Source organism: Magallana gigas, chromosome 6 (genome assembly GCF_963853765.1).
Source record: "Magallana gigas chromosome 6, xbMagGiga1.1, whole genome shotgun sequence".
Lineage (NCBI taxonomy): Eukaryota > Metazoa > Mollusca > Bivalvia > Ostreida > Ostreidae > Magallana > Magallana gigas.
In genome coordinates this window covers 16,921,527-16,941,510 of record NC_088858.1, presented here as the reverse complement: position 1 = coordinate 16,941,510, position 19,984 = coordinate 16,921,527, and the positions used below count along the sequence as shown (strand labels likewise).

General features: G+C 34.3%; 1 protein-coding gene across 2 annotated transcripts; it reads right to left on the bottom strand.

Annotated features, from left to right (window-relative positions):
* Positions 1-226: 226 nt before the first annotated feature.
* On the bottom strand, positions 227-19,978 carry LOC105332113 (kinesin-like protein KIF16B). Of its 2 annotated transcripts, XM_066088482.1 has the most exons (34): positions 19,806-19,978; positions 19,606-19,675; positions 19,146-19,268; positions 18,604-18,720; positions 18,227-18,312; positions 17,851-17,966; positions 17,649-17,718; positions 17,424-17,496; positions 16,746-16,813; positions 16,220-16,320; positions 15,835-15,951; positions 15,499-15,596; positions 15,285-15,359; positions 14,803-14,916; positions 10,173-10,292; positions 9,285-9,336; positions 8,960-9,097; positions 8,756-8,841; positions 8,459-8,550; positions 8,172-8,225; positions 7,932-8,064; positions 7,328-7,363; positions 7,046-7,138; positions 6,751-6,912; positions 5,755-6,560; positions 5,489-5,558; positions 5,099-5,244; positions 4,001-4,195; positions 3,584-3,638; positions 3,158-3,217; positions 2,895-3,011; positions 2,684-2,773; positions 2,474-2,557; positions 227-2,325 (listed from the first exon to the last, which is right to left on the bottom strand). In XM_066088482.1, exons 1-34 carry the CDS (start codon positions 19,850-19,852, stop codon positions 2,170-2,172), a joined length of 4,020 nt encoding a protein of 1,339 aa, XP_065944554.1. In that variant the 5' UTR covers positions 19,853-19,978; the 3' UTR covers positions 227-2,169. The 2 variants fall into 2 exon arrangements, with proteins under 2 accessions (XP_065944554.1, XP_065944555.1); XM_066088483.1 differs by lacking the exons at positions 16,746-16,813; positions 18,227-18,312; positions 18,604-18,720; ... (1 more) ...; positions 19,606-19,675; positions 19,806-19,978 and having other exon boundaries at positions 17,851-17,921.
* Between the last annotated feature and the right edge of the window lie 6 nt (positions 19,979-19,984).

The following is a 19,984-nucleotide window of genomic DNA, read 5'->3' as shown; positions in this document are numbered from 1 at the left end:
AGCACCTCTGGTGGAATTTATTTACACATATAATTTGAAGTTTTGGAGAAATGACTTACAAAATTTAAATGAATGCATTTTCAGAAAAGCTGGGGATCAAAATTCAGAAATCCCATCATAACTTAGCTATATGTATTATTGGAGGAAAAATCTAACTGCACATGATATGTTTCAATTATTAATGCATGTATATCAAAATATTTCAGATCAACCAAAAAACAACATGGAATGCGTCAAAATTTATTTATTTTTATGTGTCGATAACAAAAAATCACATATGCAATATATGCCCATATATGATTTAACAAGGAATATACTTTTACTAAAAGAGTTTGCATATGATTTACCAGTTGAAATACTTAAACTGAAATTATTCCAAATACAATACTTTGTATAATTATCTGGATAACAACAAGTAAATGTATTAATTACATGAATATTGAAAGACCATGTTTATTTATAAATTACAAATAGTTTTGCCAAGGTCTAAATATAATAAATGTTGGAATCGTTTTCTTTCCTAATAAAATTAGAAACATTGTGGTAAAAAAAAGTTCACAAATATGGAAAAGTACAACATAATGTATTTTTTTCAACAGCTGCCCACAATGGACTACGATATAGAACATACCAGTATATTACTAACCCATCAAAAAATGTATGACATCTATAGCATCAAGTGAAAGGTTAATATTAAGATTTCAATGAAATTTAATTATTTGTACTCAGAGGCATATTCATAAAATATTCCACTGTAGTGAGATCTCTGCAATCACTAATGAAATTAATATAACATTTTCTCTTTATTTAACGAAAGATTGAAAATGTAAAGAACACATTAGGACAAAAACATGATTAGAGGTACATGTATTTTGCACTATAATCAGTAGACTCAAACTGATATGTTACAATGGACTAGGTAGAACTCATTGTGCCTCAATTTTCATTGGTCTTATAGGTACCCCATCACCCACTAATTTTCATCCTCTAATAATGAAACAGTCTTTAAGTTAAATCTTTCAAGCAAATTCTCTTTACATGTATTATGTTCCCACATACCTAAGAAAACTGACTGTCTTAGAAAAGTCTACAGAAATTGTTAATCAAGCACTTCAAATGAAACCAAACTGAAAGACTAGAACTTAACCAACTTTTTACTACAGCAGCAACAAAAGAAATCATAAACAAATCCACTCTTTTTAAAATAATGTTAAAGCTTAAGCACCACAAAATGTATCCTGGAATTCATAAATAACTAAATATGTACAGAACTACACACAAATTAATAAGGTTATGGCACTAGTACCCTATATGTACAGTGCAAAGAATAATGCTATTTAATACATGTGGTATGTTAAATGTAAAATTGGATCAATAAATGCTCTGGAATGTATATTATAAATAATCATATAATATAGAGTATTCTATTTCAGGAACACATCAAGATCTAAATAAATTCATCAGTTGTTTAAAATAAAACAAACCCAGAATTTATACTCTAAAACATGTACCATGTTTTTAAATTGTTAAAGAAAACGCCCATTAAAATTTATCAAAAATCTCATCAATTAATGACATGCATTTCTAAGCTGATACTGAAAAGTTTTGCTTGTATGAGGTTAGGGGAGAAATTCATAATTTTATATTTCAGCGTAAGGCTGAGTACTGATTCAGTGAAATGATGTTTTGTAAAGAAAGAACTCGAGAAGGAATAAAACACTATGTGATAAAACAGAAATTCAGCAATCCTGTCTACATACCAATAATCAGTATTGGTTGTAATTTTACAACATTAATCTACTGATTGAACTTGACAACAACTGCCTCATAAAATTGTACATGTATTATGTATTTCAATCTGTAGGCACTCAATCATCAAGTTTTACAAAAGTTGTAGAAAAATTTTGTCCTTATTTGTTCAAGTAAACAGTTTCGTAAGATTAAAAAAGTACCGGTGTCAACAAGTTCAAGAAGCATTCACGGCATAAAACTATAGTTTGGTACTGGTAATAACTAAATACTAGTAACCAAACCTATAGCAAAATAAAATGGCAATGCAACAATGATCACATAGCTACAGTGAACATGTATTAATGTATTCAACGTCAGAAACAGAGTAAAGCACATGCCAAGACACTGAAATTCCTGACTCTGCATGTCCCCTGTATTTTAAGTTGTGCTGTGTTTGCCCGTTTCAAACAAACCCCTTTTAAAAAATGGTTCATAATCACACAAATCCTGCTTGGTGAGATGTTTACACTTAGCAGGATGAAGATCACAGCTTGGTGCCTGCAAAAATATGGACAATAGACCCCTCAGGTAAACCTGCAATATAGAAAAAATAGAGAATGTATTGAACAGTGTCTCTCTTTGGGCTCTATATCTCTCCTCTCTCCCTGAGATTGACAGATAAATTATGTAAAGCAAACAAAAGCATTAATGTGCTATATACATGTTCAAAGTTTACAAGTACCTCTAGAAGTTTTCTCCTCTCTGCAACAACTTTATCAGAGCGACTAAACAAAAGCTTTCTGGGTGGAAAGGTTAAGTGGGACACCTATAAGAAAGTTATAAAGAATTTGATTGATTTCAAACTGATGAAAGCAAAGAAAACAAGTAATTCCCATTTCTCTGATGAAATCTATTTCATTGAAGTTAATGAAATGACAGCAAAGCCTCTTACTTCTGGAAATTTCTTTTTCATATCCTGATGGAGTTGTCGAAATTTACTATATCGCCTGTATATGCTCCAAACATCTTCTCCAATAGCAATCTGTACATAAAGATCAATGTGCATAGATCCTCATATAAGACTATCATTTAGAGGGATATTAAAATGCAGGAACATGTATTTTATAATATAAATTCTTATCAAGGTAAAACACTGATTTTACCTTAACTTCATACTCAAAGTGAGCATCTGATCCGTAACCATGGAGACGGTAGGTTGGAATGCCTATTCTGATTCGAAATGATTCTAGAAAGCTACCAGAATAGGACCCTGGCCCTGACTGTAATATAATTCAACTTAATTCAGTCTGACAGTTTTTATGTGGAAAGTGGAAAAGTATCTTACGGCCGATGTTGAAAATATTTAAAGAAAAGAAATTCTGATATCTGAAGTTGCGTGATACAATTTTACAGGCCTAAAACTCACCATTGAACTAGAACTCCTTGTTCTGGAGAGATGGTCTGTGGAGGATCCATTTGAAGGAGACTGAAGTAATTTAAAATAATTATTATAAAGTCAATAACTATAAGTAACATGTAATATTACTATGACAATTGTATATATTGTATGTATTATCATTAGGAGAGGAACTTGTAAATTGTAAGAACTTGTTTCCAATCCTTTTATGTAATTTACACAATAAAATATGTTCAAATCACTGAAGTAAAAAAAGAAATTGAAATGTTTCAAAAAATTAAAATATACATGTAAATCACACTCTTACATACACCATGGTATAGAAATATATATTCTAGTGCACCAAAATACATTAACAAAATCATGTATTTTACATGAATATCAATTATTTTCTTGACTATGTTTGCTTCAATGAATTTAAAAACCATAACCTACCAATCCTGTTCCATAAGGATTAGACCGAGTTTGTAGAGACGTCATGGAAGAATGCCTGCATAGTCAAAATTGAAAATCTTAAAGAGACATGGAAACTGCAAATTTTCAAATTTGTGAATATTGCTTTTTCTGTGTCTGTATATAATGACCAACTTTTTAAATTCTAGTGAAGCATTTCATGTGGCTAAAAGTGTAATTGATAAAAAAAAAAAAATTTGATTTTGATAAAGTCCAATCGACAAGTAATACAAATGTACATTATCGCAAGCCCAGACCATGTGATTTAGCCCTAATTTTAAAATTCTAACTATAATATTCTAGAGATCTGAATACAATGTTACAGAATTACATGCATATAACCTAAATTCAAATTTGACATTTCTTGTGTACACGCGTGCATGAATAACATTTTCAAACCTGGATAATTCTTGGGTTGACTCATATTTTGCCCTGAGCTGTTTAAGTTCTCTGCTGTGCTGCTCTTTCAGTGTCTGAATTTCTAAATCTCGCTCAAATTTTTCTTTCTCTCGCTCTTGTTTCCTCAGATTTTCTCTCTGCCGTTTTTCTTCAAACATCCGTCTTTTCACTTCCTGTTCTACCAGAGCATTGATCCTTGTTTGGAAAAAAGAGTGTATCGTAAATGAAACAAAGGTTTACAAAAACTATCTTTGATAAAAATATGTCATACAAGAAGTCATTATTCATGAAAAATCCGTGCATGCCCTTTAATTTCACTGACTTCCACAATGTAAACAAAACAGAAAATGGTTTGGGAGCATGCTGCAATGATAAAAGGAGAAAAAAGAGAATTCCTTCCATACACATTCATTCATTGCCGGTAGTTGACAACCAGGATGCGATTTGAATTTATATTGTTGAATTTTTTAGAATTTGTGAGGAGTCATATTTTGTTTTAAGACACATCATTGCTCTCCAAGGACAATCAAATTTGCTAAGTTTCTAATTATTTTTATATCAACATCTGGTTGTACTTTCCAATGCTCAATACAGAAGAAAAATTATCTGTTATTTACCAGTAAATGAAACAAGTTGAAATGAAATGGTACACTATGTAATAAAACTGGTCATCTAAATCTAGAATATCATAATTTTTTAAAAATAAGAATTGCATTGAAGAAAGGGCATATAGATTTTTGTATCTGCTTTAAAAAATGAAGAACATTTAGAAGACATGCATTGTACATATATTCCATACGTTGACTTTTGCATGACCCCAACATGCTGTCAAAAATAATTTACCCATTGAAGATACCCCTATGAAATCCCAACCAAGATTTGTGCTCTAAAACCAAACTTACACATATTCATGCCAATTTATTCTGTTTGTCAAGTGAAAAATAGAATTAAAATGGAATCACAGACGGAGGAAAAATATGATAAAAAGCATTTCATAGAAATGTATACAAACAATATGAAAGATAATCAAATAGTGCTTTTCAAAGGCTTACAAAAGCAATCAGTAGATTGTAATAGTGTACCGGTACTTCGGCTCACCTTTCTTGATTCTCCAGTTCCTGAAGCTTGAGCCGCTCAAACTCAATTCTGTCCAGCTCAGAATTTTTCTGCTCATCAAACAACTTCCACTTATCTTCCAGTTCTTGTTCTGTCATCTCCAGCTTAGCTTTCAGATCTTCCATCTCCTGAAAAGAAAACAATGCACATGTTTACTGAACTACATATGTCTAGAAACAATTAAGGCTATTTATTTACTTCATCAGAAGAGAAAATTGAGCATGTAGAGCAGATTTTATGAACACAAAAATAATCTTATAAATCATTTATAATTCAAATAATGTAAAAAGATACTGAAAGTAATAATTCTTTAAAGTAGTCATGAACAACTTTTTTCCAATTGACCATGCAAACAAGAGTGGTTCCCCTTACCTTCAGTTTACTCTGCAATGTGGGATCTTCAATCTCATCTAAGACTTCAGATGATTTCTGTGCCAGTAACCTATAAAAATAACAATTACTGGTATTACACACTAAATTTGCTAACATTATTGCTTACTATAAACTACATGTAAAGTACATGTACAGTACATGTATGCCTCGACTCATGCACATAAAAAATGCACTGTTCCAGAACTGAAAAATCAACTTTTTTAACATTACATATGTAATTTATGATAATCCATGAATAGGGATACCTGTTTCTCTGTGATTCAATGTCTCTCAGCTGATCTTGGAGATTCTGCTCCACTTGTGCAATTCTTGCTTCAAGCTCTGTATGCGAGTCTTCTTGCATTTTCTTGCTGGAAGCCATATTCTCCTGTAGTGATCTTTTCCTCTGCTCAATCTCACTTAATCTGTGTTCTTTTCCTTCACAAAAGTTTTGTAAGGCAGATTCAAGTTTTTCTACCTCATGTTCACAGTGTGACACTTCTCTTTTCAATTTCAATGTAGAATACTCTTTTTCTTGTAATGTTGAGTGCAATTGCTTTAAATTTCCATCCTTTAACACAACAACTTGGTCCCTTTTTAATCCCAACTCTCTAAGCACCTCATTTTTATTTTCCTCAAACCTCTCCATTTCTTTTTCAATTTGGTCCAAGAGCAACTTTTCTTTGTGAGAAGTAATTTCTTCCTCCTCTTTGAGTAATTCTCTAGCTTTCTCCAATTCATCTTGTTCTTCCAGAAGTTTGTGTCTCTCTTCATCATCTTGGCACTGGGCCAACTTTTTCCTCACTTCTTCCTCATGTTCCCTGAGGTCATGCCATGCTTCTTCTATTGTCTGATTGGATGCTGCAATATCCTCTAGAGGGCGTTGCCATCTAGCTTTCATTTCATCCTCCTCTCTCTTGAATTGATCGTCTGCTTCCAAATATTTTTCATTTTCTTTTTCATACAGTTTTTTCACATCTTCATTTTGTTCCAAAACAGTACTTCTCTTTTCATTGAAATCATCTTGCAGCTTGGTTAGCTGAACTTCATTTTTTTCACACAGTTGTTTATTCTATAATGGAAAAAAAATCATTTATGTAACCTTCAAGAAAAGCCATGCAAGTGAAGCCTCTCTATTAAATGGAAAATCACTTAAAATATTGCACAAAATAATATCATGGTACAGTACTGTTGTGTAATTTGATTTGATTGCAAAAAACAATTTTCAGTTTACAAAAAAATATATCTAAAATATTTCTTACTGTTGATATCCAGTCCTGCTGGGCTGAGATCTGCTTTTGCAGTGCCTCTGATTCTGTTTCTATTTCTTTTTCAATGGCTGTCTCTTCTGATGTCAGCTGACTTATTTGTTCCTGTTGGGTAACAACCTTAAGGCTAGCAGATTGTTGTAATTCTTTGATTTCCTGGGGGAAAAAATAAAATTCTAATTAAACATGTAGATACATATAAATATACTACAGTCACATTGAAATGTTTTTTCTATCACTAACAAAATTAAAGTATATGGTACATGGGTGATGATTTGAACTAACTTACCTTTTTCAATTTCTCTGTGGATTCCTGTGCTTCTTTCCTCAACTTTCTCTCTTGTTCATCCAGCTGCTTCAGCAATTCGTCAATATGTCCAGTCTACATGTATATCAAGTTATTCAATTTACATGTACTTAATTTAACACTAAATATAGCTACAGGTATAATAAATATTTATTGTGTTCTGGTAATTTTATCAATATGAATTGATCTGGATTTGTTATTGCCACCAAAAACTTTAGTATCATTGTTTATCTTCATAACTAATTCATTTTTCATAATGCTTACCTTGTGTTTCTGACTGTCCAGTATTTGCTGCTTGTACTGAAAAAATTTTAATAACCTTGATAATATGTTTTCAAGAATTTCCCATTATCTTTTACAGAAATGTATAATAAATCTTGACACTTGTCCTTATCACATTTTAACTTCCTTTAACTTTCAATTAATAATTTAAAAAAGATAACACTTTACCAGTAAATGAAATGAAAATATGGATAATTCAAACATGGTTTCTGCATCCAACCCAAGGAAACTAATACTAAAGGTGACAATGACCTTCTGTTGCCAGTATCAGAAATGGTGTCACAATTAAAATTGCCAAGAAAACCAGGAAATGGTATGTGTGACAACCAGAAAATGCAGCGACAACCAGAAAATTGCATGTCAACAAGAAAATATCATTGAAAGCAGGAAATAATTAACAACCAGAAAAAGGTGTAACTTTAAGGTATTAATGGTGACAACCAAAAAATTTAATGATGTACTGTAATACATGTATGATATTTCTGATATTTGTGAGCAATATGATTGATAAAAATATACATGTTATACACACTGTAGATCTAACTTAATGAAGATAAACAAATATTTCAGTGGTGTGAATGTGTACCTTTTGGAGACTGATCTCCAGCCGCTGGAGTTCATACTGTTTCTCCTCCAGCTCCTTCTCTAGCTGGGATTGTTTGGACTGACGCTCCTCCTCAGCTTTGCTGTATTTTTTCTCCATTATGTTGATCTGTAACCTATGCAGCAGCACACAATCATATAATAACTTATGATAAATCTTTCAACTCGCAAACCTTTGGAATTGGCAAAACTGTTACTTTACTTTCATTAATGATGACAATACCTTTTCTCCTCTATTTTCTGAATTTCTTCATTATGGGCTTGCTCAAGTTCAAATCTGTTTAAACAAGACATAAAGTTTAATCAAATATTACTTATAATTTCTTTTTTCTTGTCATACATGTACAATTCAGTAACTAATTTCTCTAAAACAATTATCAACATCCATTTTAGACAAGTTTGATCTATTGTACTAGTACATGAAACTTTATATTATTTTCCATTCATTTCCATAGATTTTGGTTTGGATAACAAAAGCATAAACTATATACCCTCAACCACTTATCTTACCCCACTGACATAAGGGAGAGGTTTTCTGTAGATCTGTATAAATCAGACATGGATTTGCTCAACAGAGAGGTTCGGGAAAGGCTCAAACCACACTGAAAGAAACCAATATTTTGATGTTTTTAATTTCCACTCTAAAACATATATTGTGCTTTTTAAAGGTAATGTCAATTTTCAAACTTCAGTGTGCAAAATAAGGCACACAAACATGTATTTCTTAATGCTTAAATGCTCTTCAACAATTCTTGACCAGCAGTATGCACATCGTAAATAAAAGAACATTTTTCTTCTGTAACCTACATTTTTCAGCTCTGACTTCAGTTTCTGAGCTTCCGCTGGGTTGTTGTATCGAAACATGTTGGTTTTTCCAAGTAAAATCACAGCACCTTGCAACAAAGATTAAAAACCTTACACATTGCTCATTTATGTCATTATTAATCTAATAATTCTATCATTTGTCATCCACTGACATTATATCTTATACATCTATCAGTTCCAGTCTACCTTGTGTTAGTTTTGTGGGTTCATCGACCACCATCCCATTGACAGCACAGAGGGCATCATCCACTGGGTATAGAGTAACCTCCCCTTCATTGTTCTCTATGCAGCAGTGGTACCTCTCCACGTCTACTCCAGCAATCACTGAAGTATAAATGGATATCAGACACATGGAATAAGAAGTACAACAACATCCAGGGATATCTGTTTCATGCTACATACATTCATTTATTTGACAATGCAAATTTGATACCTGGAATGTTTTACATCTTTGCCAATACAGGTGAAAATTCGATCATCAAAACTTTTACTGTAAAACTTGTATCCTCACCAATATCTTGAGAGTCATCAGCATCTCCTCTTCCAACTGAAGTTCTCCCCTCCTACAAAGATGAGTGAGTTAAAATTGTATGAAATATTTTCAGGGTGCAATCATTTTGGATAAGCTTTACAAATCTATTTGTAAGCTTCATGTACATGTACCTGTCTAAAAATGATTAGTTTGTATTTGATTTTTAGAACTGGTCTGCTTACATCACAAACTCATTTAAACTGTAAGTACATGCATGCGCATTGTATACATCCATGGAAATATCTGATTCATTCTTAATAAGATAGAGATAAATTACTATTCACAACTTTTGTACACCATCGTAATCAAATAAAATAAACTTTGTAAATACATGTGTATATGAAATGTACATTATACAAGGCATGCAACAGCTATATTCAATGTCTTGTTTTGGTTTTTTTTTTCCAAAGGAAAAAAGGTAAATTTTGAAGCAAAGTAATAGACATTTATTTTCATTTCATTAATAAGTTTTATAAAATGATCGATCTATGTAATTTCTGCCACAAATTTATTCAAAAATCCAAACTGGCATTATTCTAAAACAACAAAGCTAATTTGAAACATTCAAAATCACTGAACATAAATCAAAATTAAATCAAAAAGATAACATGGAAGTACTTACACTAAAAATCATTTCATGGTCTGTATAAAACATTCATATGATGATTTACTTCATAAACCCCCAAAATATCATATACATGTAGAAACAGGTGGCTCAAGGATAAATCACTATATCAGAATTAATTTTCCATTCAAATATTACATGTATATATATTGATATACCTTTTCAATAAATATGTGTATTTAATACCCTGCAATGGGACAATAAAATTGATGTATTAAATCTAGAATGCTAGCATGACCTACTTTAAGGTGGTACAGCATGATTCCGGTACTGAGTATATCATCATCTATCCCGATCAGGTGGGGGAGCTTGGAGTCCAGGACTAGCCCCATTCCTTCCCTCCTGACCGCCACATTCTGGTCCTGTAGACACAAATACAAACTTTCATAAATGTGATCTCTCATCTTGAAGAAGTCCCACATACAAGTTCTGAATATTTGTTGATAACACTTTTGAATAAAAATTGCCCAATTCTCAATATATACCGGTATATATATGTAGGACATATGTCATTACTGGTAATTACCACAGCTAATTGCTATTTCTCAGTATCTATATACACATTACTTTATGATAAATAATGCCACTAAGAAAACACAGACCCATTCTTTGATATACATTCTTTTTCAGTGTTTTAATAAGTTTTTTACCCACTTAGATGATAATTGCCTTTACAAGATAATTGCTTTTACTTAATTAACATCATTAGTAATCACACACACTTATACAATACAGAGTAACTAAAACAAATTGCAACTTCACTTTAAATTGGAAAGAATATAGATTGTACATACAGTACATAAACTCAATCTTATTAAAACAGTATATACATTGTATTAAATACAATACAATTAACTATCAAATACAATCACATCCACATATCATACAAATAAACACAGGCTTCTCACCAACTTAAAGGAAGATGTATTATACACGAGTGCATAAATATATACATGTAGATCTACATAATATTTAAAGAACTCATCACCAAGCCCATAGACTTCTATTGAAATCATATTCTACAGCCTCCTGCTTACCTTCCCTGTACTGGCATACTGACCTTCAGTAACTTGGCTTACCCTGTACTGGCATACTGACCTTCAGTAACTTGGCTTACCCTGTACTGGCATAATGACCTTCAGAAACTTGGCTTACACTGTACTGGCATACTGACCTTCAGTAACTTGGCTTACCCTGTACTGGTATACTGACCTTCAGTAACTTGGCTTACCCTGTACTGGCATTATGACCTTCAGAAACTTGGCTTACCCTGTACTGGCATACTGACCTTCAGAAACTTGGCTTACCCTGTACTGGCATAATGACCTTCAGTAACTTGGCTTACCCTGTACTGGCATACTGACCTTCAGTAACTTGGCTTACCCTGTACTGGCATAATGACCTTCAGTAACTTGGCTTACACTGTACTGGCATACTGACCTTTAGTTACTTGGCTTACCCTGTACTGGCATACTGACCTTCAGTAACTTGGCTTACCCTGTACTGGCATACTGACCTTCAGTAACTTGGCTTACCCTGTACTGGCATACTGACCTTCAGTAACTTGGCTTACCCTGTACTGGCATAATGACCTTCAGAAACTTGGCTTACACTGTACTGGCATACTGACCTTCAGTAACTTGGCTTACCCTGTACTGGTATACTGACCTTCAGTAACTTGGCTTACCCTGTACTGGCATAATGACCTTCAGAAACTTGGCTTACCCTGTACTGGCATACTGACCTTCAGAAACTTGGCTTACCCTGTACTGGCATAATGACCTTCAGTAACTTGGCTTACCCTGTACTGGCATACTGACCTTCAGTAACTTGGCTTACCCTGTACTGGCATAATGACCTTCAGTAACTTGGCTTACACTGTACTGGCATACTGACCTTTAGTTACTTGGCTTACCCTGTACTGGCATACTGACCTTCAGTAACTTGGCTTACCCTGTACTGGCATACTGACCTTCAGTAACTTGGCTTACCCTGTACTGGCATACTGACCTTCAGTAACTTGACTTACCCTGTACTGGCATACTGACCTTCAGTAACTTGGCTTACCCTGTACTGGTATACTGACCTTCAGTAACTTGGCTTACCCTGTACTGGCATACTGACCTTCACACAAATACAAACTTTCATAAATGTGATCTCTCATCTTGAAGAAGTCCCACATACAAGTTCTGAATATTTGTTGATAACACTTTTGAATAAAAATTGCCCAATTCTCAATATATACCGGTATATATATGTAGGACATATGTCATTACTGGTAATTACCACAGCTAATTGCTATTTCTCAGTATCTATATACACATTACTTTATGATAAATAATGCCACTAAGAAAACACAGACCCATTCTTTGATATACATTCTTTTTCAGTGTTTTAATAAGTTTTTTACCCACTTAGATGATAATTGCCTTTACAAGATAATTGCTTTTACTTAATTAACATCATTAGTAATCACACACACTTATACAATACAGAGTAACTAAAACAAATTGCAACTTCACTTTAAATTGGAAAGAATATAGATTGTACATACAGTACATAAACTCAATCTTATTAAAACAGTATATACATTGTATTAAATACAATACAATTAACTATCAAATACAATCACATCCACATATCATACAAATAAACACAGGCTTCTCACCAACTTAAAGGAAGATGTATTATACACGAGTGCATAAATATATACATGTAGATCTACATAATATTTAAAGAACTCATCACCAAGCCCATAGACTTCTATTGAAATCATATTCTACAGCCTCCTGCTTACCTTCCCTGTACTGGCATACTGACCTTCAGTAACTTGGCTTACCCTGTACTGGCATACTGACCTTCAGTAACTTGGCTTACCCTGTACTGGCATAATGACCTTCAGAAACTTGGCTTACACTGTACTGGCATACTGACCTTCAGTAACTTGGCTTACCCTGTACTGGTATACTGACCTTCAGTAACTTGGCTTACCCTGTACTGGCATTATGACCTTCAGAAACTTGGCTTACCCTGTACTGGCATACTGACCTTCAGAAACTTGGCTTACCCTGTATTGGCATAATGACCTTCAGTAACTTGGCTTACCCTGTACTGGCATACTGACCTTCAGTAACTTGGCTTACCCTGTACTGGCATAATGACCTTCAGTAACTTGGCTTACACTGTACTGGCATACTGACCTTTAGTTACTTGGCTTACCCTGTACTGGCATACTGACCTTCAGTAACTTGGCTTACCCTGTACTGGCATACTGACCTTCAGTAACTTGGCTTACCCTGTACTGGCATACTGACCTTCAGTAACTTGGCTTACCCTGTACTGGCATAATGACCTTCAGAAACTTAGCTTACACTGTACTGGCATACTGACCTTCAGTAACTTGGCTTACCCTGTACTGGTATAATGACCTTCAGTAACTTGGCTTACCCTGTACTGGCATAATGACCTTCAGAAACTTGGCTTACCCTGTACTGGCATACTGACCTTCAGAAACTTGGCTTACCCTGTACTGGCATAATGACCTTCAGTAACTTGGCTTACCCTGTACTGGCATACTGACCTTCAGTAACTTGGCTTACCCTGTACTGGCATAATGACCTTCAGTAACTTGGCTTACACTGTACTGGCATACTGACCTTTAGTTACATGGCTTACCCTGTACTGGCATACTGACCTTCAGTAACTTGGCTTACCCTGTACTGGCATACTGACCTTCAGTAACTTGGCTTACCCTGTACTGGCATACTGACCTTCAGTAACTTGACTTACCCTGTACTGGCATACTGACCTTCAGTAACTTGGCTTACCCTGTACTGGTATACTGACCTTCAGTAACTTGGCTTACCCTGTACTGGCATACTGACCTTCAGTAACTTGACTTACCCTGTACTGGCATACTGACCTTCAGTAACTTGGCTTACCCTGTACTGGCATACTGACCTTCAGTAACTTGGCTTACCCTGTACTGGCATAATGACCTTCAGAAACTTGGCTTACCCTGTACTGGCATACTGACCTTCAGAAACTTGGCTTACCCTGTACTGGCATAATGACCTTCAGTAACTTGGCTTACCCTGTACTGGCATACTGACCTTCAGTAACTTGGCTTACCCTGTACTGGCATACTGACCTTCAGTAACTTGGCTTACCCTGTACTGGCATACTGACCTTCAGTAACTTGGCTTACCCTGTACTGGCATAATGACCTTTAGTTACTTGGCTTACCCTGTACTGGCATAATGACCTTCAGTAACTTGGCTTACCCTGTACTGGCATAATGACCTTCAGTAACTTGGCTTACACTGTACTGGCATAATGACCTTCAGTTACTTGGCTTACCCTGTACTGGCATACTGACCTTCAGTAACTTGGCTTACCCTGTACTGGCATACTAACCTTCAGTAACCTGGCTTACCCTGTACTGGCATAATGACCTTCAGAAACTTGGCTTACCCTGTACTGGCATACTGACCTTCAGAAACTTGGCTTACCCTGTACTGGCATAATGACCTTCAGTAACTTGGCTTACCCTGTACTGGCATACTGACCTTCAGAAACTTGGCTTACCCTGTACTGGCATAATGACCTTCAGTAACTTGGCTTACACTGTACTGGCATACTGACCTTTAGTTACTTGGCTTACCCTGTACTGGCATACTGACCTTCAGTAACTTGGCTTACCCTGTACTGGCATACTAACCTTCAGTAACTTGGCTTACCCTGTACTGGCATAATGACCTTCAGTAACTTGGCTTACACTGTACTGGCATACTGACCTTTAGTTACTTGGCTTACCCTGTACTGGCATACTGACCTTCAGTAACTTGGCTTACACTATACTGGCATACTGACCTTCAGTAACTTGGCGGCTTCGTTCCATTTTCCCGCCCACTCCTCAGTCAACACTTTCACTCGAGCCTCATTCTCGTGCAACTTCTCCTGAACTTTTGGAGTGGAGATGCTGTCCTGTGAGGAATCAACAATAGAACATTAACAATAAACCCTTTAGTTAAAACACTTAAAACCTACATAAAAACCTACTTAAAACCTACATGAATAAGACACAATTTGAATTAGTGCATGATGAGACAAAACACTCCAGAAAAGTGCCAGTAACGAACAAGTTTGATTTGAAGATGAAACCTTTAGTTAAAACTCTCAAAAGTTACATGTTTGATTTGTTTTAAATGTAATTAGTTATATCCAGTAGCTTATTAATAGGTTTTAAGATAAACAATAAAGAAACAGAATTTTTCAAAAAAAACATTGTGTACTCTATTGATACATTAGATCTCTGTTTAATTGAGAGTCACCAATTACATTTAAATACATACAATGTTTCCTCCAAGCATCGCCTTCAGTCTGGATATTTCCTCCCTAAGCTCACGAATGAGACGAACATTTGAATCCTAGAACAAAACATTCACAATGTACAAAGGAATTATTGAATGGAAAACCAAATGTACGCATCTTTACAAATTTAATTTTTTACATGTTTTAGAGTAAAAAATTCGCCTTGTTTGAGTAGTTTGATAGCTTTGTATTTACTTCATTAACAGTTGGTTTGTTGATGATGTTCTTTGCTCGGTTTGCGTATCTCAGTGTACTCAATGTCTCGCCATAGTTAACATCTGCAGGTGAGATTGCTGTAAAACACAAAACTCTTCTTTATATGTTAATCAATGTAATATTTTTCCATACAAGTATAGTTTACAAAGCATTGATGCTACACAGTTTTTTTCTGGTGATAAGTTTGGCCCAAACGCAAACGCTTGCCAAATTTTGTGTTACAGGCTTAGGGAATTTTGCTGAGTTATTGCAAGCGCCTACTCTGGTGAACTGAAAAGGTCTCAGAACTCATTTGCTATCATGATGAGAACTCACTTGCTATCATGATGGTCCGGGAGTTCCCCCCGAGACTGTCTTTGAGAAGCCAGGTCAGAACTGAGTCTCTGTACGGAATGAAGGATTTCTTCTCATGCTTGTTTGTGGAGATATCCGCTGGAAAATATTTTAAAAGAACCTGCACTGGTGTTCCATCCATAATCATTTTGTAAAAGTTTTCAATAACATGGTAAATATTTTTAAATGACTTCAATTTATTGCATGGATAAACCATTTTCACATTTTAAATATTTTGCGATGCTTTATGATATGACGTCAACTCAAATTCATCAATGTACATTCCTCATATTGAATTGAAAATAAATGTCAAATATATTAACATTCATGCCTCAATTTCCTAGTGCAAAGCATAGACCTTACTTACCCAACACAGAGATTACGGACCCCAGTGTGACTAGTGACTTGTTGATGCTGGCTCCCTCTTTAAGCCTCTGTCCTGTCGCTCCTGATGCATCAGCTCTCTCACTAATAAGAAAGTATAGTAATTTTAATCAATATAATTCTTTATAAGACCTCATAGGTCGTTATACATAATGTTAGCACACATGTACCGGTAAACAAAGTAAAATGACATTCCAGGAAAAAACATGTATTGTTTTAAACAGAGTTAAAGAAAAGAATCAAAATTATGCATTAATATAAGTTTGTTAGCAACTTTCATATTCTTAAATCTTCCATGACATCATGATTGCATGACGCTTGCAAATTGTATTGACCTTTCCACATATGCATATAATGAGTGTGCAAGAAGAAAATCATACAAAAGGCTGAATTAATGGGAACATATCAGTGCATAATGAATTAATTTTATCTTGAGACAATTACAAGAGTGGAGACAGAATGACAGATGGACAAACAGATAGAGAGAGGGAGGGGAGGTTTGAACACACCTGCCAGCCAGGTCCACCAGGTGAATCTTGCTGCTCATCTCACATGGCATGTCATCACTAAACTTGGCCTAGGGACCAATAAAAGGCATGCTGATATAGACCGGGTTAAAGTGGAAGTTTATCAGAGAGTTACAGTGCAGGTGTAATTATATTATATATACAGTAGATTTCTTATTACAGACTAGCAATATATAAAGATTTTTCTAACTAAAGTTTGTATCAGAAAAGTACTGTCTTACACATCTAGAATTAGGATGAATTACTATACATGCCATGGAAAGTTGGAAATAGTGAAATGCATACTAAAATAATGTATTAAAATTGGCCCTTGTTTAACATTTTTAATAGTCAGAAAGTTGAATTAAAATCATATGAAAAAAAGATCAATTAATTCAAGTAAGAGGAATAAACTTGATTTTCTTTCATGTTATAAGAATCTACACGTACAATCATTGTAGCAAACTAAAGGTATATATATATACATGTTGTATATATTTTTTTTCATATTGTGTGCAATTCTATTCTGCTTTCATATATCAGTAATTGACATGCATGCACATACACAGTGTGCTTGATGTACTTTTCAATTTGAAATATGTACAGAAAGTTTTCTGTGCTAATTATATTATTATATAATTTCTTTGTCTAATCACAGTTTAGCCTTTACGAAGAGCTTACCTGGGTAAAAACAATGGTAAATATGGCATGCGACCGACTACTGACATCGTTCATGTTGGTGGAGGCAGTGGTTCTATTCAAATAAACCAGTACACCAACGTACAGAGAATATAAAAGTACTTTATACAGGTCCAATAGGAGATCAACAAGAAATGTTGTAAGATATTGCCCCCCCCCCCCACCCCAAAAAAATATCTTGATATCAGACTTTAGTAAAGAACGTACCTGATAGAATTTCCTCTGTCCATCAGCTCTTTAATATCAGAGAAGTCATTGACCACATGTTTGGACAAATCTGGCAAAGTTTAAATAAGTCAAGTGTTATTCCAGGTTTTTTTTCAAATAAAATTGCATAAATTGTCAATTACAGAGCGATAAGAAAACAAACTGATTTTTTTATATCTTAAACTGAACAAACTCTTTATACCTTGAACATAGGGGCCCTCAATGGGGTGCTCCCTCACTCTCAGACTGTGCATCTCTTTATTTGGGGACTGTTGCTTCAACAAATCTCTGACTTTCTCATTGTAGATTTCTAGGTAACTGTTGAAAACAGTAACAGTTGTATATACAAAATTTTACACGTTTATTTTATCTAACCATTCTAATGTAAGATTTATCTCCGAAGGTAGCCACAATCAAACACACCAAAACTAGGAATTAAAAAAAATTGTCCTTGCTTTTAGTGCAACATGACAAATGTTTCTGTAGTTTCCTTCTACTGTGTGTGATAGATCAGTACAGAAAACATACCTCTTAGTATTGTATATTTGACAAGTGGATACCTATATACTGGTACTTACCTAACTTCTGTTCTGTAATTGGTGTCTTCATCTGTCATCTTTGAAAACAAACACTCACAAATCCTTGGTATTAGTCCCACATCATTCTTAACATAAGAAAAAAATATATCTCTATTGTATCCAAATGCTGACAAAAATTTTTTATTCATTAATTAAATAACAGACATTCAGCCAAAGTCAAATATATGAACAGAACAAATCTTTAGCTGAGAAAAAATTATTCTTATTGGCACTGGGAAAGAGGACTGCATAAAATGTATAACAATAAACAAGATTTGCAAAATCAAAATGATTTTTATTTCATACAAAGTATTGAAGCATCTAGATTTACAAATGTATATCTAAGTTAAGTGTTATGTGGATGGCTGAGGACTTACTGGGTTTCCCATCATTGTGTAGCTTTTACCAGACCCAGTCTGTCCATAAGCAAACACACAGGCATTGTAACCATCATAAGCTGAAGTCACTACATCTGCCCCAAGGCAATGGAAAACCTACAAAAAGCATCACAACATCGTCAAGCTATTTCCGTATTTCCATTACATGTTGTTACACCTATTGCTGTATGATGAGATCATGCATGATTTCATTGTTCGGTAATAATTTGTCAAGATAAAGTCACAGACATGATTAAGGAAAAATTCCCATTTAACAAAAAGTACAATTCAATTTCCCACTTCCTTTTTTTTTCTCATATTGAATTTTTGCCAAATAATTTTCTTTGGGGGAAAGAAATTGTCATATTAATGAACTACGGGTATACATGTATTTTACTAGTATTCCCTATAGTATTTAATTAATTCAGTACATTATAGTGCAATGAAATGTTTTAGGAAGCATACATACAGGGTTCTATATTCATTGTAATCTTCATGAATGTCTCAAAGTTGAGTGAAGGATTGTGAGACATTGCCATTACCTGTTCTTGTGAAGCAAAATGTGGATCACTTTTAAGGACAGACCAAAATGAGAAGTCAAATGTAAATTCCTTATGCCTCATCATCTCCCTGCCCGAGTCCCCTTCCTGGGAATGCTCTGGGATCTAGTCAAACATAAATAAACATGATTTGTTTAAATAAAATGCATACTGAGACTTTAACAATAGTTGTTTCTAAAATTAAAGTAAAATTTTCTTATAATTAATATATTTTAAGGAAAAATAAAATTTTCATTGCCTGGTAAAATTGACATTGATAGTTTGGACAGTTTAAGATGGAACATCAAAAGGATAAAAATTTAATTATATTTTAATCCAAATATTTACATGAAAAAATAAAGTAGGCTATGATGAATAAGCCAAGTGAAAAAATGGATGACAAGATCGAATCATTCCTTTAAAAATTCAGAAACTTCTCAACCCTACTCCCAAAAAGTTTAACCTTAAGATTTGTTATGGTGGTTTTCTTCCCAGCCATCTGGATGATGAATTTGCTGTCGAGGTCATTTTCCCTGATAGAAAAAAGTAGGACTTATTGTCAGTGTGCGTATATGAGAGAGAGAGAGAGAGAGAGAGAGAGAGAGAGAGAGAGAGAGATTATAGTCCAGGAAACATTATATAATTTGAACGGTAATTCCTTGCCTCTGGTTGATTGGCCGCACTCGAACAGCAACCTTTACCGATGTCATATTTTACTTTCACCTTCCACTACATGGTTTCATAAAATTTTAAATCGTATTCATATTATTTCGTTGCAAATCCGAGTCCTCCAGAATCATTTTGATGTCAATAACATGGTTATGTCCCTTAGTAAAAGTGTA